The sequence below is a fragment of the Calidris pugnax genome, unplaced genomic scaffold (genome assembly GCF_001431845.1).
Source record: "Calidris pugnax isolate Ruff unplaced genomic scaffold, ASM143184v1 scaffold18, whole genome shotgun sequence".
Classification (NCBI taxonomy): domain Eukaryota; kingdom Metazoa; phylum Chordata; class Aves; order Charadriiformes; family Scolopacidae; genus Calidris; species Calidris pugnax.
In genome coordinates this window covers 4,726,084-4,744,636 of record NW_015090812.1, presented here as the reverse complement: position 1 = coordinate 4,744,636, position 18,553 = coordinate 4,726,084, and the positions used below count along the sequence as shown (strand labels likewise).

Here is an 18,553-nt window from a genome sequence, read left to right as displayed (position 1 = left end):
CCCCCGCCATGCCCGGCTCCAGCTGCTGGAGGCCCCGACGCCAGCGGCTCAGTCCGGCCCGGCCGCCATGTCAGCCGCGCCGCGCGATGCATTGTGGGGCGAGGGCGGGAGGGAAGGAGGGAGAGCCTCGAGGGCGGGCGGCGCTGCCGGGCGGCGGCGGGCGGAGGGCTGTGCCCGGACCGACCCGGCCCGCATCGGACCCAGCCGCCTCGGGGGCGGCGGGGGGGCTCCCCCCACGCCTCAGAAGGCACCCCCTGCCGCGGGGATACCCCCCCTCTTCCCATCTCCCCCGGCCTTCAGGGCCTCCCCCCGAGCGCTAGCGCAGGAAACGAGGACGTGGGAATAAGTGGCTCCGTTTTTTCCTTCATTCCCCCTACAGCCACCCCGTTTTTTGCGATTTTTTCCCCACGCACGGAAGGCACCAGGCCCTCTGGCGCAGGATTAAGGCCGGCCTGCAGGGCCTGCCCTATGCCACAACCTGGCTTTTTCCCTTTTTCCCCCAGGGCCTTCCCCTGTCTTTCCCCCAGGGCTTTCTCCCCTCTCTTTTCCTCAGGGCCTTCCCCTTTCCTCAGGGCTTTTTCCTTTTCCTCAGGGGTTTCCCCCCCCTTTCCTCTACTCCATTTGCTGGAGGAGGCCGGGTGTGCTCCACACAAAGCAGCCTGTGGTAAACGGGGACGCTGGTGGGGTGGGGGGGGGTAGTGAGGAGGAAGAGGGAAATGGCTCCTGGCTCCCTGACCTTGGCTAGGAAGTTGGCCCCAGCTGGAGCCAGGGACAGTATCTTGGCCAGCGTGTCTGCTGGCCGTGCCACGGGTCTCGGGAGAAGAGCGGGCCCGCCTGGCTCTTGGCAGGGCTGGAGGGTGACCTAAAGAAATTGGCAAGTGCTTGAGTAAGGCAAATCTCTCTTGTGATCCCGTACAGCACTACCCCTTCTTGGCAGTGAAATGCCATGCTGTTGGCACCTCCTAGCCCAGCCTAAGGAGGCCTTTCCAGAAAAACAAGGCACGTAAAAGATTAATGTTGAGCTACTAAAGGGGTTCAAAGGAAAGTATTAAAACTGATGTGAACGGTAGTGCTGGAAACACTACCTCAAAGAGCCTATGGAGGTAAACAAAAGTTGCAAAATCTGTAATACTGGATTCTCTAAATGCTGTCAAGGTGTGCTTCTGAATGTATTGTGAAGTCAGTGAGATCCTTAGAGCTAATCTGCTTTTTTGTGGTTCCCTTGAAGTTCACAATTATGTGAAATGAGGACTGGGTAGCCCAGGGCGTCGCTAATGGGCTGCGGTGCAGAGCTTTCACCTTCAGGAATGTGGGTTGATCCAGTCCAGGTCAGCAGTGACAGAAGTCGCAATGCTGTCTGGGGACAGCTGAGGTGACCAGGGCTGGGCAGTGGTTTCACTCTCCTATTCAACAAAGATTTTTATTAGGTTTAGTAGGCCAAAGAGAAAATTGCAGAAGTAACTAAATTATGCTTGCTACCGGACACAGTCCTCCTAGATCAACATTTAGACATGCTAGTGAGCAAACACCACCAGTTTGCAAACCTGACTGGCGTTTTTCCTGCAGGCTGAAATTTATGACAATACATCAGGTTTGGTTCAAATAGTTGGATAGACTTTAATATGAAATATTTGTGCAGTTTGGCTCTGAAAACTTGCATCACTATAAAGCCAACAGGCTTTGATATACTCTCTCTTGCTGTGATTCAGGAACAATAGTCCCTTCTTTGCTGATGTTAAAGAATATTTTATTGCAGGGAGCTATATAGAAACATGGCAGTAAAAGAGGAAGGTGAATTCTACTGCCAGCTGGCCATTGTTTAAAGAATTCCCAATTCAGTGCCAGTGATCAAAAATTTTCAAATTCTGGGCTCACTTTGCAGGAGAAAATATAATTTTGAAAGCCACTAAATTTTATCTAGAGACAACAATCATAAAGCTGTAGTTTATAAAGTTCCTTTCCAGAGCAAAATCTTGCTTGTCTCATGTTCCAATATGATGCCTCATTTTTAGTCCCAAACTACAATAACATTATGCCTCCAAAAATGTAAAAGTGTATTGTACATATATTTTTAAACTTCTGGCCAGAAAAAAATGCTTATATTGAATTTTTTTCATTGTTGGAATGATTTTTTAAATTATTTTTAGGATTTACTATGTTTTAGAAATTTATTTAAATGTATATATATATTAAAACCCTATTCCCTGTCTCTTTCCTGTCTGAAGAAACTCTAAAGCTTCTTAGATAATTTATTGATAAAATGAGGAAATAATACTTGATTATCATCTAAAGGAAAGGTTCTTGGTCAATATTAGAGCCAGGGAAGAATATAGAAAGACAGCACTTACCTGTGAAGATGAGAACTTCAGATCTTTTTAACAGAGTGTATCTTCCCCTATAGCCAGGATGGTAGATTTTCCTTCTATATATTTTTCTAGCATATTGCATTATTTCTTGATGCTGGATGTCTACTTAAGCTGAAATATATAAAACCCATGAAAAATCTGAGATGTTTAAAAACTAAATTTTTCCAACTATTTATACATGGCTTCTTTATTTACAGCAATGCCACCTATGTTTGAATTACCTAACCAAATTTAATCAAGATGTCAAAGATCTACCAAAACTTAGTTAAAAAAATAAAATCACAAAGCGAGATTACAAAATGTAATTTGCTCTTCAAAAGATAGATTTCCAATATGCCTTGGATGTGCTACTTAATTGTTTTCTGTAAATCACTACATTTTGCTTCTCTTTGCCAAGAATTATCAGAATCATAGGCATGGAGGACCAGTTTCTTGGTCCAAGAAGAAATCAATGACCATCAAATGCTTTCTATTGTTGTTACTTTATATATCCAAACCCTTTTCTTCCAGCAGGCGTAGCAGCAAATGGTACAGAGGGCTATTTTTTTTCTTGCAGACGATCCAAAAATGGCATCAGTGCACTGAAGCAGTGGTTTTGCTCGGTAGATCAGGGAGCTTTGGTACCAAATTGAGTTCCGGATGCTTAATGCCGCTTTCTTGCTTAAAAACCCTGTGGTAACGTGGTTTTTCTCAGATCACACTGTCAAGACCAGTGGTCTGCTCACTCATTTCGGGTGTGTGCAGGGAAGAATCTCCTGCAGGCCTGGCTAACGGTGCCCCGTTTCACATGACAGGGTGCACAGCTTGTTGGCAATTCTATTTTTTGCTCACAGTGTGCTGTGACTCTTGCTCAGAGTGAATTAAGTCCTGATTTTGGCTTTTCACGGCATCAAGAGCACTTGCACTGTAACCACTAGCAACCAAGCCACTGGTATCCTTTGACATTACACCGTAGTTACCAGATGCTATAGTTAGTGTATGAAAAAAAAAGGTGCTTGCAAGTCTATCAAAAATCGCTATAACTCTATCCCTTATTTTCCTAGGACATGGTTAAAGCAGATCTCCAAGTCTGGAATCCCACAGAGACGCAGTGTCTTACTGTTCTTGAGCCAACCAGCACTTTCCTTTGTCTTGCACCCATAAATGGCCTTACTTAATGCACCACGAAAGACTCAATTTCGGCGCGTCTGAATCCTCCCTGAATCCATCCCGCCCCAGGTCCGGATGGACACATCTCCTGGCCCTTTGGAGGAGCCAGACTGTTGCAAAAGCCCCGTTTGCAGCAGTCCCTTTCTTTGCGGCAGCTCTTTTTCCCCCCAGCGTGGCGAGTGCCTGTGCGGCGCGGCCGTGCAGCATGCTGGATCCTGAGGGCAGTGTGGAGCACCAGCCTTCCTCTGCCTTCCCCAAAGTCCTCCTCATCCCTCTAGCCATGCTCCTCGCCATTGCCGCCCTCCTGCTCTTAGCCCTTTCCGCCACGCAGCAGAAAGAGCCTGATTTTTACACTTTCAAAGTGGTAAACATCAGGGGCAAACTAGTCTCTCTGGAGAAATACAGGGGCTCGGTAAGTCTGCGCGGGGTGGGCAGCTCGCCCGGACTCCCAACTATAGCCGGTCCTTGCATGCCTGCAGCGGGGCGGAGAGGTTGTATATTAATTAACCCAGGGGTTTACGGCTGGGCTTTTAACTCCTTCCTCTGGAGCGCTGCCTCGGACACCGCTCCGCGGGGCTCAGCAAAAGCCTCGGCAGCTCAACCTCCGCCCGGCTCCGCGTCTTCTGCTGCTGCCGCCTGCGGACGTGGCAGGCGGGGGATCCCCCCTCTTCCCTGCCTTCCCCCTACTTCTAGCTCTTAAAAGCTCAGCAAGTGTTGTACCCGTGTATAACTTACTTTTTGGAGCTTATTTCTGCCTTTTAACTGCATGGCTTTTAGTAAATTTTTTATTTTTTTTTCTAAATCCCATTCCTTTTTAATGTTCTGTATTAAACAAACAAAAAAAAAAAGGATGAGATTTAATCAGTTCCTAATGGAGTTAACAGATTTTAGCATCATAAGTAAAAAAAGCAAAAGACATTATAAAGTAATTATTTTAATATCAGCGTATAGTGAAATTGTAGCAACACCGTGCTACTCCCCTTGTCACTTTGTAGTGTGACAGCAATATGAAGAAGGGCACGTAGACACACTTACCCTTTTATGATGTCTTTTAAATTTCTTTTACATATTCTATGAAGGAGTTCTAGGTAGAGCTTTCCTTCCCATTTTAAGAACAATATCCTTGAATGTAATCTGATCTTTTTTTTTTTTTTTTAAGTGGTTTGACCATCTAGGAAAGATGGTCAGTACCTGTGGAAGAGTGAGAAGGGAAGTTAGCAGCTGGGGTGCATAATACTGTAAGCTCTCATAGTCACATTCACAAACTACAGAAGATAAAACCAATGTGAAGCCCAGAGCCACCACCCTCAGCACCCAGGTGACCCATCTTCAGTGACACACTCAGGCAGTCCAGCAGCTTGGCTGCTGCCCAGAAAGGCAGGCACCACTTCTCACTTTCATCCTTAGTCTCCAGCTCTTTGTTTCCCCCTTTATTTTCCTTTTCCTTTTCCCCACTTCCCTGAAGGTGTCTGAGCTCACTGGTCCACAGTAGCAGGTCACTAAAACATTGGCAGGAAGACAGAGAAAACCCATGGGAGGAGATGTACATTTTCCTGAGCTCAGTAGAAAGAGATGCTGGTGGATTTGGACCAAATGAGAGGTCTAAATTTACCTGGTCAGAATCCTCCTCCCCACTCCCCCATTCACAATTCAGATAGAGCAGAACTGGTCCAACGCACACTCAAATATCTATGTTGGAAAAACCATGGAAACTATTTGATATTAAGCAATGTTTATTTTTTTTTAGGAGTTCCTTCCAAAGGCTCTGTCAATAAATTCTGTTACTGTTACTGGGGCTTTTTTTGTCTGCAGTCACCTGCAAATCTGTCTGAATAAAAAAATACCACTTTCAGCTTCACTCCCTCAGGGCTCCATGTGAAAAGGAGCAAAGGGAAGTCAGAGGAATTCCTTACAGCCACCCTGCAGAGAGCTGAGGGTGTTCATCCCCTCCAGAACCATCTGCAGAGCCTGCCCTGGTATCTCATGACCAGGTTAGGGGTGTGTGTATCTCCAGTGGTGCTGTGATACCAGACCATCCTCCAGGTGTGACTGGTTTCATAAGGGAGAGCTCTAGAGCTGTACCTTGGAACAGGAACACCATTGGGGAATGGCAGTCCTCAGTCTCCACTAGGCCATTTGGAATCATTTATTCCCAGAAAGTGATGACCAGCTTCTGCGTGGAACAAAAAGATTTGCATTTGGAGAGCCAATTAATGTTCAGGCCTGCTGCTGTTTGAGGACGCACGTGCACAATTTTAAAGAAAACTATAGCAATAAAACACATCCCTTTCTGTCATTATGTTGTCAGAACTCATTATCAAGGTAGACAAAGGTTAATTTAAACTCCTCTTTATTTCTTAAAATAAACCTGCATAAATCTGCAGTTAGATAAGTAATGTTAAGATGTAGGTTTATCATATTTTAAAGCTATTAAAAGAAAGCAAATAATATATAAGCACTACTTATGCGCTGCTAGTGTTTTAAAGAAAGTGAGTCACTAGTTAGCCCCTGGAACAATAGTGTGCTAATTACTAAACAGGCTTTTAACAGCCCTAAGCTTTCTGGCAGATGCAGAGAAAACATTTTCTTCAATTCAGTCGCTCAACTAATTTAGTTAAATAACTACTTAATTTGTAGTCAAGAAACTAACTGGGAATTGAAAAAAATCCAAATGCTTCCAGAGTATTTAAAAAAAGTCTGCTAATTCTAAAACCACAAGAGCCATGCTAAGCAGAAACAATCAGTGCAATTCATGACTTGCGGAATCTTTCTTCAATAACTACTATTAATGTAATTTATTGTGTATTCACGTCGAGATATTTTTTCTTAGAAAAAGTAAGACTGATTGATAGTCTTTCATTTTCCATTCAAGTGGATCTCGATACAAATCACAAGTGCCCTCCGTTACATAGTAAATAAGAAATGTACTAACAATTCTGAAATAACAAAAATGGAGAAAATTAAGGAACAGATTTATTTTTTTTCCTGAAATAAATGTGCACAGACATAACCTATCCTCCACTTTAATAAAAATGGCAAAACTATGTGAGAGAGTACTCCCTTTTTATGGGGGCATAAGAAATTACATGCCAGAAGGCTAAAAATTTGGCCCACGTGCTATGAAATCGGGTGTGATATTGCATCTACCTGAAAGCAGAGAAAGGGAGGACTATTACGACTGATAAAAAGAGCACCACAAGTGAAATAGATCAAAAGGCTGTCGGTTTTACCGTGTTGTGCAAGAAGGCAGTCCTCCTGTCTTTCTTCCAGGCTACCATACTGGTATCGACCCAGTAAAAATGAAGGGCAGTGATGCAAGGCTGGAAAAGAATCAACAGGATCCAACTAAGATGAGTTTTCTATCTAATCTACCTATCTAATTCAGAAAAGCTTACGTTTTATTTGATGATCTCTCTCAGATATGCTGTAAGAGGCAGTATTCTTACCAAAAATAGTACCTGTTTGGGAGTCAGAACTCCCAAGCATCAGCTATTCCCTGCTGTGCTTACACCTATCTAGATATAATAGTAGCTACCTACCTGCCTGCCTACCTGCCTACCACACAGCTCAGTGCAGTGTGCTGAGGGGTAATTAAGCAGTGTTAGTGCATTGCTTTGGAAACTTTGAACCAAAGCTACTATAATAATGTAAAAAGCATTAGTCTCTTAGTCTCTATAACAATGTAAAGTAGTATTTTACTATTGAAAGTAATCCTAGACACTTTGTATCACAGCTCTCCACAACCTGAGAACGTAGTATTAATGAATGTGTATAAACACGGGGTATAGCTACTTAATTACTCTACAAAGTATTGCTGTTTTTTATCATGAAGGCAACAGCTCTATGAATCGGTGTAATCTGGCACTTGGGGCTGCTTCTTCCATCAGTCAGATGGAGCCAGTTAAGAATCTCTTGCTCTAAAAACCTAAGAAGCTGCCTTCTCCACTAACAGATCCACAAAGGGCTACTTGAAGCTGATAGCAGATTCATAAATCTCTCCAGGGATCTTTTCCTCAAGGAAGTACACTGCTGTAAACATTAAGTAAACCAATAAATATTTTTGCAATGTTGAATAAATGAGTTCATTACCAGAATGCATGGGTTTTCTAAGCAAAGGGAAGGAAAGGATAGTATTAAGAGGTCAGACAACAGCCAATACAGAATTCAGCTTAAATTAAATGATTTTTGTAAGGTCCAGGATGAATTGTTTGCACTGCACACTAGGTGGTGTACTTGGCTTGCACTCTTAGAACATAAAATCAGTCAAAAGGCATTTTGAACTTAATTTAAATAATTAATAGTTGTAAGAAGTCAAAGTACAGCCTTTTCATGAGAACAAAAAGAGTGACTGTTATTAAATAAAATATATTAAAAAATCACCACATTTCATAGACTCATAGAATTATAGGATAGTTTGGGTTGAAAGGAACCTTTAACGGCCATCTATCCCATAAGCAGGGATGTCTCCGACTGAATTAGGTTGCTCAGAGCCCAATCCAACCTGACCTTGAATGTTTGCAGGGATGGGGCATTGACCACGTCTCTGGGCAACCTGGGCCAGTGTTTCACCACCCTCATTATAAAAAATTTCTTCCTTATACCTAATCTAAATCAACCCTCTTTTAGTTTAAAACCACTGACCTTGAATGTTTGCAGGGATGGGGCATTGACCACGTCTCTGGGCAACCTGGGCCAGTGTTTCACCACCCTCATTATAAAAAATTTCTTCCTTATACCTAATCTAAATCTACCCTCTTTTAGTTTAAAACCGGTACCCTTTGTCCTATCACAGAAGGCTCTGCTAAAAAGTTTGTCCCCATATTTCCTGGAGGCCCCTTTTAGGTACTGGAAGGGGCTATAAGGTCTCCCCGGAGCCTTCTCTTCTCCAGTCTGAACAACCCCAACTCTCTCAGCCTGTCTTCATAGGAGAGGTGCTCCATCCCTCTGATCAGCTTCGTGGCCCTCTGCAGGACCCATTCCAACAGGTCCATGTCTTTCCTGTGCCAAGGGCCCCAGAGCTGGAGATGGTACTTCAGGTGGGGTCTCACCAGAGCAAAGTAGAGGGGCAGAATCACCTCCCTTGACCTGCTGGCCCCACGTCAACTTTTACTTTAGTCATTTGTGGTACCAGACACTAGAAAGATATCTTGGTCAAGATTTTTAAACAATCATTTTAAACATTCCTTTTAAACATTCCATTACACTTTTAGACGGTTTGCACTATTAAATTATGGAGTTCAGTAACAGAGAGTGCATTTTTCTAAGGAAGTAAGAAGTCAAAGTACAGCCTTTTCATGAGAACAAAAAGAGTGACTGTTATTAAATAAAATATAGAAAAAAATCACCACATTTCATAGACTCATAGAATTATAGGATAGTTTGGGTTGAAAGGGACCTTTAACAGCCATCTAGCCCATAAGCAGGGATGTCTCCGACTAAATTAGGTTGCTCAGAGCCCGATCCAACCTGACCTTGAATGTTTCCAGGGATGGGACATTGACCACCTCTCTGGGCAACCTGGGCCAATGTTTCACTGCCCTAATTGTAAAAAATTTCTTCCTTATACCTAATCTAAATCTACCCTCTTTTAGTTTAAAACCGGTACCCTTTGTCCTATCACAGAAGGCTCTGCTAAAAAGTTTGTCCCCATATTTCCTGGAGGCCCCTTTTAGGTACTGGAAGGGGCTATAAGGTCTCCCTGGAGCCTTCTCTTCTCCAGTCTGAACAACCCCAACTCTCTCAGCCTGTCTTCATAGGAGAGGTGCTCCAGCCTCTGATCAGCTTCGTGGCCCTCCACTGGACCCATTCCAACAGGTCCATGTCTCTTCTGTGCCAAGGGCCCCAGAGCTGGACATGGTACTTCAGGTGGGGTCTCACCAGAGCAAAGTAGAGGGGCAGAATCACCTCCCTTGACCTGCTGGCCACACGTCAACTTTTACTTTAATCACTTGTGGTACCAGACACTAGAAAGATACCTTGGTAAAGATTTTTAAACAATCGTTTTAAACATTCCTTTCAAACATTCCATTACACTTTTAGAAGGTTTGCACTATTTAATTATGGAGTTCAGTAATAAAGCACATTTTTCTAAGGAAAAAAAAGAGAAGCATAGTATCTCTGCCATTCTAAGAAATGCTGCATGTAGTTTCCTCCTATTTCCTGGGAGAACATTTGGAAGTTGGGACAATTTGCAGTGTGAGCTCTCACGCCTGTCACCACCGGGCTGAGTAATCACTGGGTTTAAGCAGCTATAAATTAAAATTGTTTCTTTTTGTGTGAATTCTTTCAAGCCCTCCTAACTTCAAAATCAAATAAAGGTTATAAAAGCTTGAGTATTTTCATTGGCAAATCACCTTTCATATCTGTTACAATATGAACATACTACCTACACAATCTTCTTTCCCCCAAATCTCCAACAATAAATTCGTACCTTACCGTTGTATTTGGGATAAATAGATATCCCAATAGATATGAGTACAGTCAGGTATTAATATTTCTGCATCATGAGAACGCTCAGACTTAAACTTTATTTGAAAAAACCCTCTAAAATTTTATATGAAAGAACTACATGTGACTTCAACTCTTAGCATTACAATTTATCTTCAATCATACTAAACTACACTTGTTACTATTCTTGGTAAATACAGATTATTTATAAAGAACAGAGCTGCCAATAGTTATTTTTTATGTCCAATATAAAAGTTCTGTTTGAAATGCTGACAGTCTGCAACAGGAATGCATCATAAGATATTACCTCTTCTCTGAAAAAAGAAATCTAAATATACACCATTATCTTTGGATGTTTTAGGAGACTGAAATGAAACTTTCAGGTAGAGCTTGTAAATGTAGTCTGAGTGAATGTGATGCTTTGGAATTTTGCTAGATGGCTCCAGATCATATTTCATATGCAAGTGTACAGGGATTGCTTAGATTGTATTCTGTTGGCACACTACACCACAGAGATTACATCAACTTCTGCTTTATAAGATTACCTGTCCTCCAGGGAAAACAGTGCCGCTCTGAAACCACTTTAAATATAGCCATATACCTATACAAGGTACAAAATACACAAAGTAAGTGTTAAGGTTTAACGTAAGAAATTATAAACAACAATAACCCCATTGCTTTTACACAAAGTAAGTGTTAAGGTTTAACGTAAATTATAAACAACAACAACCCCATTGCTTCTTCTTTACTCTTCCTACTTTCTAGGGATTTCATTTTACCATCCCAAACCTTACCCAGTACTTTCTAGGGATTTCATTTTACCATCCCATACTTTACCCAGATTATGGGCTTTTACATGCCAGTTTTTTTTCTGGCCTTAAAAATACTATATACATGTAATGCTTTATTTTTCATATATTATAATTTATTTGATCCACTCTAGTCATATTTCCTATATAATTTTATATTTTGTATAAAAATACGCACATAAGATTATAGAACAATAGTAACATAAGAATCCAAACTTTAAATTGAGCAAAGCCAGTGGTCACAGACACAAGAGTCTGAAACCTGAAGTCAGAATTTTTAACTTACTTTTTCCTGCCCTGCAGCTCCTTGCTGTGTTTCTTGATCAGGTCAGTTCATGTGTACAAGGTTCAGGCTTTCCTCTTGCACCACCGGGCCCTTCAGTGCTGCTGTCTCACACTGACAAAGAAACCAACTTGCCAGCTTCTGTGAAACTTCCAAACTCTTGTAGAAAGATCCAATATAAATAGCTGCTGCTCTTGTACTAACACTGGGGAATGCATTGGCTACTTTGAATGAATTTTTTTTTTTTTTTTTGCAATTTGAGAATGAAGGACCAGCTTCTGGGCTGATGTATAATCTGTAAAAACCCATTGGATTCAGAGTAAACCAGGTAGCATTTTGGTTCCCAAATCATAATGCTTTTTCTGTCCTATGCCTGATTTTAATCTAGGTGGGTAGAAACATTTTTAGTATTGTAATATTTATTATTGCCATGTGACTCTTACAAATTGTTCTGAAAAAAGTAATAGAATCTAGTTATACGTAGAAGAAAATCACTGTAAAGTACATAATGCTATTTTTATTAATAAAAACATATTGTATCTAAAAATCTGTGACACTCAGCTTTAATCCACTCTCAAAAAACCATTAGAAGGGCCTCTATGTAGAATGAATGGCAATTCACATTTACAAAATTTCTAATAATAATAAAAACTGTAAATCTAAAACTAAATTCTAGAAGTTATTTAAGGATAAAATATCTCAAAAACCAATGGAAAGCTCTTCATGGACATGAGAAGCTGTGTACTATGTGTCATCTCTGGGTTAGGTCACTTAGTTTCCCCACAAATTCTTAGTAGAATCTATTCCATCATGTATTCTCCATACATGCTTCTATTTTCCTGTAGTGCTCATCCGTGTTTGGCATCTTCCTCTCTGCTGGATCCATGCCGGCAGATAACATGCTTGGTGGTAGTGTCCAAATGACACAATGCACACAACAGCAAAGATAATCAATTACAGGAATAACTCTTTTAATGGATAGTGGGCACAGTCTTCACTTCTTGGAATCTCTAAACCTTTATGCAAAATCTGTTGTTATTTTGTCACCACTAAGCAGACTTACTCTAGGTGTGGTGGGAAATTTGACAGTCCAATACTGTGTAGACCAACCCAAAATCCTGTAATTGCTTCTGTTAACTTCAGGTTGAGAATGATCTGGAATCACTCACAATGATAAATGGATCCACCTGTTTTGTATGAGTACTTAATACTGTACAGGGACAGATGCTGCAGATGCCTCACTATAGATTCATGAATTACCAAAAATACATTAATTTGCAAGCTTCTTTCAAGCAATTGGATATACCTTAGCTGGATGGTTAGGCTGCTTAGCAATTTATTGATTGTTTTCGTGGCTGCCAAATGGGAATATATAAAAGAAATACTACATCCACCTACTGTGAACAGAACTCAATGTAGTTTCATATGTAAGTATTCAGTTACAGATCTCTAGACATTGTCATTTTTTTGCAAATAATCTGCATCCCAGCCTACATGTTGGAAAATTTACGTGTGCAGCACATTTTTTTAATCTCTCTTGTTCTTCAGGTGTCGCTAGTTGTCAATGTTGCAAGTGAGTGTGGGTATACAGACAGCCACTACAAGGCCTTGCAGCAGTTACAGAGAGACCTCGGCCCGTATCATTTCAATGTGCTGGCATTCCCATGCAACCAGTTTGGGCAGCAGGAACCAGACACTAACAAAGAAATCGAGAGTTTTGCGCGAAAGACTTACGGTGCCTCCTTTCCTATGTTCAGCAAAATCACAGTCAGCGGAGCCGGTGCCATTCCTGCCTTCAAGTACTTAATTGGTGAGTAATCTGCAGCGTTCAAGGGGTGTTTCCCCAGTGTAGAGTTCCTCCGACACAAAGTACCACCTGAGAGAAAAAAAACACCTATGACTGTGTTCACGGAATCACAGTGCAGGATTGTCAGGCTCAAAGAGGTCAGAAGTCACGTGGTCTCCATTCTCCTGCACAAGGCAGTATTTCTCTCTACGTCACCCCTGATGCCTTTGTCTAACCTTCTAAAAAGATCTCTGGGGATGAACACACCACTGAATTTCACTGAATTTCACTGAATTTTTAGAGTTGGAAGGGACCATAGAGATCATCTAGTCCAACTCCCCTGCTAAAGCAGGACCACCCAGAGCTTGTCAGAGCATGTTACTCAGGGTGCATCCAGGCGGGTCTTGAAAATCTCCAAAGAAGGGGACTCCACAACCTCCCTGGGCAGCCTGTTCCAGGGCTCCGTCACCCTCACCGATAACAAATGCCCTGTAAAAGCTAGTGTAATAAACCTCTGCATGGAATGCAGGCCTTGAGATATTCTCCTGTGTGCATACAACACCTGATCTTCCTTTTTCCACTTGCAGTCTCCTAAGTGCTTCTCCGGTGACACGACTGCTGCAGGTTGGATTTATAAGATTCATCTCAAATTGTAGGATAAGTGGAAGCAAAGTGCCTACATAATTTACTTCAACAATCAAAAAGTGAAACCAGGTGCTAAGAGATGTCCTTGAATACTCCCTTCCCCATTCCTTGCCAAGCATGGGATGGCCATACTGTACAGTTCCTCCACTTCTAATCTGCCGTGTAACGAGCTCTGAGACCTGAAGAGGTTTTGCTGCTTCTTAGCAGACAGCTGACCAAATACACTGTAAAGCAGGGTATTCTCTATCAAGGCACTACTATTCTTGCACTCAACAAATGCTCTAAATACTATTTAGATGCTAAACTGAAGTGTCAGTCTTTATCCGATGTGAAGGACATGTCTTCCAGCAACGATATATAATAAAGCCCAATGTGACATGGTACCACCTGGGCTGCATTCTGCAAGGACCACACTGCTGGGGCTTCTCTCCAGCACCACAGTGTTCTCCCACACACCACTGAATTTAAAGGCGTGTTGTTAGTATTATTTTTGACTGCTCCAGGCACACCTCCTTCCAGGTGTTTGTCAGGGATCCCTCTGCCACCCAAACTTCCCTTTAATCCTCTCCCCATCCTTCTGTTTCTGTTTTGCCCCGTGGGGTTGTTACTGCAGACGTGTCACATGAAACCTGCAAAGCTTCTCTTTCCCACTTGGTCCACCTGCCAATGGAGGCTGCTGGTGGCAGTATATTTATGCAGCATAATGACAAGACAGAAAACAGTGTAGGTCTGGGTCTGTCTTGATGAAACTTTAAAAATCTCCTGATTCCTTAGGAGATTTTGCCCAACATATAATCGATGGGAAAAGATGCTCATTTGTCTATAGCATCTGTACTTGTGCTATTAGTGGGATGAGGCTCCTGGTCTGATTGAAAAGCCTCAAAATGTTGTTAGTCATGTAGCAGAATAGTAAAGGACAAGAATGCAACTCATAAAATGAGTGTATGGTGATGGAGGGAGAAATTACAGTAGACCAGGATTAGGAGGAAACCTCCTGGAACAATTTACTTAGTTATTTCTTCATGTAGCATTTCTTGAAACCTTCTGAAGCACATGGTACTGGGTGCTTTGGGAGGAAAAACTCTGGGTAAGCAAGCAAATAATCAGTCCTGGTACAGCTATATTTTTAGGCCAAATTCCATCTTCCTATCAATGTTCAACTGTTTCAGATTTATCTATATAGCACAGACACACACACTTTAACGCCAATTATAATGCTGTCTCCTGTCTGTCTGTCTCAAGCTTGACTGTTTCCATTAGTCTCCAGCAGGCTACTGTCTAGTTAAAGGTTCCTGTCTGTCAGAAAATGCATCTTATTACTGTCTGAATTCCCTCTTTATTTTACATTCCTTCTTCCTTATGGACAGTAACAAATGTTAGGAATTGGCTAATGTGATTTTCTTTTTTAAGTTTCCACTTTTTTTTTTGCCTGTAGATTCTACAGGAGAAGAACCAACCTGGAACTTCTGGAAATACCTGGTGGACCCCAATGGGAAAGTAGTAAAGGCCTGGGACTCTACTGTCTCTGTTGAAGAAATAAGACCTCATGTTACAGAACTTGTAAGGAAAATCATTCTGAAGAAGAAAGATGAATTATGATTTTCAAAAATTCCAGCATGCCGATCACATCTCTATTGAGAATTAGAGCTGGACTTTGTCTTTTCACATTCCAAAAGAGAGTATGTGGGGAAGGGAACTCATGAGCAGTGGAATCTATATTCCATCATCCTAAGAACGTAGAAAATAGCAAGTTAGCGAGGTCAAAGTAATTTACATTTTTTCTCCAACTGAGTTCAGTTTGACTTTTCTGGGAAAGAAGAACTCATCAGCAATTGTTTCTTTCCCAATTCAAATTATTAATTGTTGGTAACAACAATTAATAATTTGAAGTCAGTTCATGTACCTTTAGGAAGAAGGCTCAGGATAACGAGAATTTCCTGATGGGCTTTTACTGACATCTACAATTCTGTTGTCATATTCTGATTGTGAACTGAATGAAAAAATAAAGAGTAAAAAGTGCATGATTTAATTAAGGCATGTACTCAGAAGAGGGCCAGAACAGATACCTTCAAACCAGGTAGACTTACATAGATGTGTGTCTTTCTAGTTACCAAGGCCAAGTATATTTGACTTCATCTGCCTAGAAAGTCAGTTAAGGGCATGGGGAAAAAAATTAAAGAAATGTGAAAACAAAGTCTCTGTAAAAATTCTCCACAAAGCTATGAGAAGTTTTTCTGCATTGTTTCACTCAATAAAGATTATCAGATGATATTTAAATAGCCATTTGAACATCTGTAGGACCAGAGCCTATATGAAATGGCTATTTCTCCTATTAATATTTTGCCTTAGAAGAATTACTCTTGCCTCATACAATTGATGTTAAATTTATTTTTCAGTTTATAACACCATCCCATTTTGCTGCATATACAAACATTAGAAAATCAACATTTTTCCATGGAAATAATTTTTCAAATGTTTAGTCATTGCATAAGGTTGCATTGTTTAATACCACATTAATGTCACAAATGTTTAATGGCATCTTTTTCGAATGTAGCACTCAGGCATCTGCTCAGACTTCAGGCTGCAGAACTTCTTAGCTCATACTAAAATAATAACACTAACAATTACAGCCTCATTGTTGTTTGACAGAAACCCTTTGAAAATCTTGTCAGCCAGAACTCTTTTTATCTCAACAAAAACACAATGTACAGGTCCTCTGCTCTTAACCCCGGGATGCTTTAAGAAGAATCTACTCTTGGCCAATTGTGGGATTATTGACAAGTGAAAGCTTTGCCTTTAAAAGCAGCACAAACAACATTTGTCCATACAGTTGTCGGCGCTCAAGTGTACAAATAAGCCTTAATTGACCTGACCATGGTAAGAACTTTTTCTAACTCTTCTCTGCCATTATAGCTCCTCAGTGTCCAAACAGGCTCCAGTTGAAATCAAAGGCAAGTATGGCATGTACTGGCTTGCAGAACAAGAGGGGAAAGAAGAGTACTGAAGAACTATTGGAAATAAAAGGGTTGATCCTAAAACACATTATAGCTCTCGTGCTTAAACAGCTGCTGTTTCCTGAAGTCTCAGACTCATTCCATGGAGTGGTCTAAGGAAGTAAGAGGTAGAGGTACTTTAGGATTTGCAGAAGGACCTTGAAAGGCAGAGTGTACTGTACAAAACAAACTGAATTTGCCTCAAAGAAGCTGAGAGCAAGGTTTTCCAGTTTTTAGTAAAAAAATAAAGGGTGGTGGTGGTGGTAGTGTTTTGAAGAGACAATAAAAGGAAGAAGTAACAGAAATACAAGAGCAGAAAGAGATCAAGTAAGAAGAGACAAATGAGAAGGAAATTAAAAGACAGTTTGCAGCTAAAGAACATTGGGACAAACTGGGCATGGAAATGTTCAGGTCGTATTGATACTAATGAGTATGTTCCAAGCTATATCAGCTCCCTCTCACTTGGGGTGTAACTTAGGAGTGTGGGCAATTTGTGCTTCTGGCAGTGAATATGCCTGTGTTTCCCTCCTCTGATGGTGAGAAAAGTGAACTCTACAGTCCATTCAGTCATTTATTCTTACATGAATCACTCTAAGACAACATTTCGTAAGGATATCACAGAGAAAGGAAAATAAGGCCCAGCTGATGCTGTGCTGGGACAGAGAATCCAACTACTGGTAAAGGAGGTCTTTTGTTACTCTCTATATTGCTTCTTTTTCCCTGTTTGTTGATACTAATGCAACACCCCGGCATACTGTTAGCAAGTGCTGCAGGGATTAACATTTTCTCCTTAGAAAGTATGTTTCTATTTCCTAACTGAAGCCTGGATGAGCCCAGACCATACTTTGAAAGACATTTTAAGCCCTCTCCATGTCAATTTTGGGTGTCCAACTTCAAACAGAACTCTGGATTTACATATGTATGACCTTGCATTCTCTGTTTGACAGATTCTAGAAGAGGCAATGATCAGTTGGAAAGGATTCATACTGTATGGAAAAATATTGTTTGTGCTGCTTTGAAAGGCATTACAAGCACAAAAAAGCTTTCACTCATCAATAATACCGCAATTGGCCAAGACTAGATTCTTCTTAAAGCATCCCGGGGTTAAGAGCAGAGGACCTGTACATTGTGTTTTTGTTGAGATAAAAAGAGTTCTGGCTGACAAGATTTTCAAAGGGTTTCTGTCAAACAACAATGAGGCTGTAATTGTTAGTGTTATTATTTTAGTATGAGCTAAGAAGTTCTGCAGTCTGAAGTCTGAGCAGATGCCCGAGTGCTATGAATAACTTAATACTGATGACTGTTAGAGTTTATATTCTTACCAGTTTGGCAATTTAAAGGGAACTAAGGTAAGTATTACATATGGAAGCTTTGAAACAACAACAAATTTGAACAGGCACATGATTTTAAGCACGTAATGACTCTCTTTCTGAATTAAACATTAAATTAAGCATGGTGCATATATTCCATCTCCTGTTGCATTGGCATCAGATGGTAGAACAAATGCTTTGGTCTTTTAATCAAAGTTACAGAGTGAAAGTAAATATTATTGGTTGTAGATTAATTCATATCTAGTCATGCTGTAAGTACTTCATGACTTCCTGCTCAGAAAATTGCAAAGCAAATTGCACAGGGTTGAATTTGTCTGTTGGAACAAAGTAGAGGGCATGCAGAGATCAGAAATTACTTTTTTGGCTCATGAGTTCCACACTCTTTTAATCTGACAGAGATCTTCCCTACAGCAACTCCCAAAAACTGTAAAACAGCTCTGAATATATAGCATGAGACTATTTTCTTTGCAGCTTGTCTGCTTTGCAAAGAAAATTTTAGTGTGCGTTAAGAGATGAGCACATTTATGCACGGAGAGTGATTATCTTGATCAGCTAAGACTTGGGTCTCTTACAGTTTGCAACTCTGAAGGTGTAAACTCTTGGCATGTTGAGTTAAATGCTAAACTAAGCACTTAGACACACAATTGTATGGAGTCATATGCCCCCTGTGGCATGCCAGAGGGAAAAGAAATAATTTTAAAGCCTAACTATAAATTTAAAACTAGATAGGGCACTTTCAATCTT

The 18,553-nt window shown here is 41.0% G+C and overlaps 1 protein-coding gene across 1 annotated transcript; it reads left to right on the top strand.

Moving 5' to 3' along the window:
- Positions 1-3,675: 3,675 nt before the first annotated feature.
- GPX7 (glutathione peroxidase 7) lies at positions 3,676-15,839 on the top strand. Its single transcript, XM_014938911.1, has 3 exons — positions 3,676-3,927; positions 12,603-12,864; positions 14,921-15,839. Exons 1-3 carry the CDS (start codon positions 3,721-3,723, stop codon positions 15,082-15,084), a joined length of 633 nt encoding a protein of 210 aa, XP_014794397.1. The 5' UTR covers positions 3,676-3,720; the 3' UTR covers positions 15,085-15,839.
- Positions 15,840-18,553: the final 2,714 nt, after the last annotated feature.